At 39.1% G+C, this 1,632-nt stretch overlaps 1 protein-coding gene across 1 annotated transcript in view; it reads left to right on the plus strand.

The window, feature by feature from the left end:
• The window catches only part of LOC106102809 (KH domain-containing, RNA-binding, signal transduction-associated protein 2-like), a 21,554-nt gene that overhangs the window by 14,499 nt on the left and 5,423 nt on the right, over positions 1 to 1,632 (plus strand). The window contains exons 8-9 of the mRNA XM_013282393.1: positions 651 to 747; positions 1,260 to 1,376. Coding sequence (XP_013137847.1) covers positions 651 to 747; positions 1,260 to 1,376 — 214 coding nt within the window. The remainder of the gene's footprint in view (positions 1 to 650; positions 748 to 1,259; positions 1,377 to 1,632) is intronic.

A 1,632-nucleotide genomic window follows, 5' to 3' on the forward strand; every position in this document is an offset into this window, starting at 1 on the left:
CATTAGTTATGTTTCTCATTTTTTGTGTTTAATATTTTTTTGTTTATAATTGTAGTGATGACAAAGGATTAAACATTATTTTATTTTATTTTATTTTAAAACTAGTTGATACCGTCACCGGAATATCAACCGGAGTTGAGTCATTCTTATTTCGTTTTTTATGTCATTGTTGGCGCAACTTGGCCGCTTAATTTATTTTTAAGAAAAAGAATTTGTGTTGAAAGGAATGAGGTAGTGTTTTTTTTTATAATACAAGGTGGCAAACGAGCAAGCGGCCACATGAATCCACCGAAATGGAGAGCGACCGCTGCCCATAGACATCCGCAATTGCAGATGCGTTGCCTACCCTTAATCGATGGAGAAGGGGACGCACATAAAGAGGAAATTTCCCCTTCCTATGCATCTCCTCTACCGTCCAATCCACTTTTCCTTTCCATCCTTTCTTCTTAAGAAAAGGGTGGAAAGGGAATGGGACTAAAATTAGGCGTCGGGCACCACACTTGTCAGACGAAACGCGGAATTGCACTTCCAGTGTTTCTGATAGTGTAACACCATGGATGTCCGCGATTGTACATAATAGAACGTAGATCACAAGTCTAATTGCCTTACCGTGGTTCTTATAGACATCAAGATAATAAGTTGTCTTTCAGATGGCAGCAGGACACGCTGGACATGGTGTGCTCGTTGGCAGTGGTGTGCTGCAGCAACCGGCAACACATCACTTACTCACACAGAACTCGATATTAGGTAGGTCCATGTTAATTTGTGCCAAATCAAGCTTTTACATTGGCTTTATTGTTTGGTCTTTAATGTAACTAAAATTGTTTTTTTTTTATTACTTAATAATTTACAATGATTATTGTGTTTTAAGTATTGTTATGTACAGTTATGTCTTTATTTTTAATGTTAACTAACTATGACTCGCGACTTCTTCCGCGTCAAATTAAAAGATAGTAAAATGTTATACGAATATTTGAAATCGGTTCAGTAGTTTTTGAGTTATCAATACATACAAAAATGCAAATCTTTCCTCTTCATAACATTTATTAGTAAAGATTCTTCTTTTTGTGGATTTCTCAAGGACATTTGCTGTTCACGTTTTTTTGGGCTAGAATGTGGACTGATTTCTATTGAAGCCCAACTAGAACTGCCCTTGTCTACCAATGTCAATGTCTCTTGTCTTTTCTACCTTGGACTTTTTGGTTGTATTTTGCTTGCTTGGCTGACTTTAACGCTAACTAACGTGGCTAACGCTGTAGGTGGCGACATCCTGGGCTTGTCGAGCCCCGTGCTGGGAGGCGTGTTACATGCGCACGCCCACCCCGCACTGCGCGGCGTCAAGCCGGCCGCCGTGCACGCACTCGCCACCGCGCAAGGTCGGTACGTCTATATTCCAACTATACTTTATTTAGATCCTTTTGTAGTGATTATGTCGCATGTACTAATCTATTTAATTACCTATTTTTTTCTACTATAGGAACGGAACAAACTGGGAAAATATATATGTTTTCGTCTTATTACAACCCACCTTTATATATAGCCGGTGCTCGCGTCTATGTGCGCGTGGAAAACATTATAGTATAGCCTATAATTACCCGGCGGTAACGTAGTTACTTATTGGTGAAATAAATT

The sequence above is a fragment of the Papilio polytes genome, unplaced genomic scaffold (genome assembly GCF_000836215.1).
Source record: "Papilio polytes unplaced genomic scaffold, Ppol_1.0 DF823901.1, whole genome shotgun sequence".
Taxonomy (NCBI): domain Eukaryota; kingdom Metazoa; phylum Arthropoda; class Insecta; order Lepidoptera; family Papilionidae; genus Papilio; species Papilio polytes.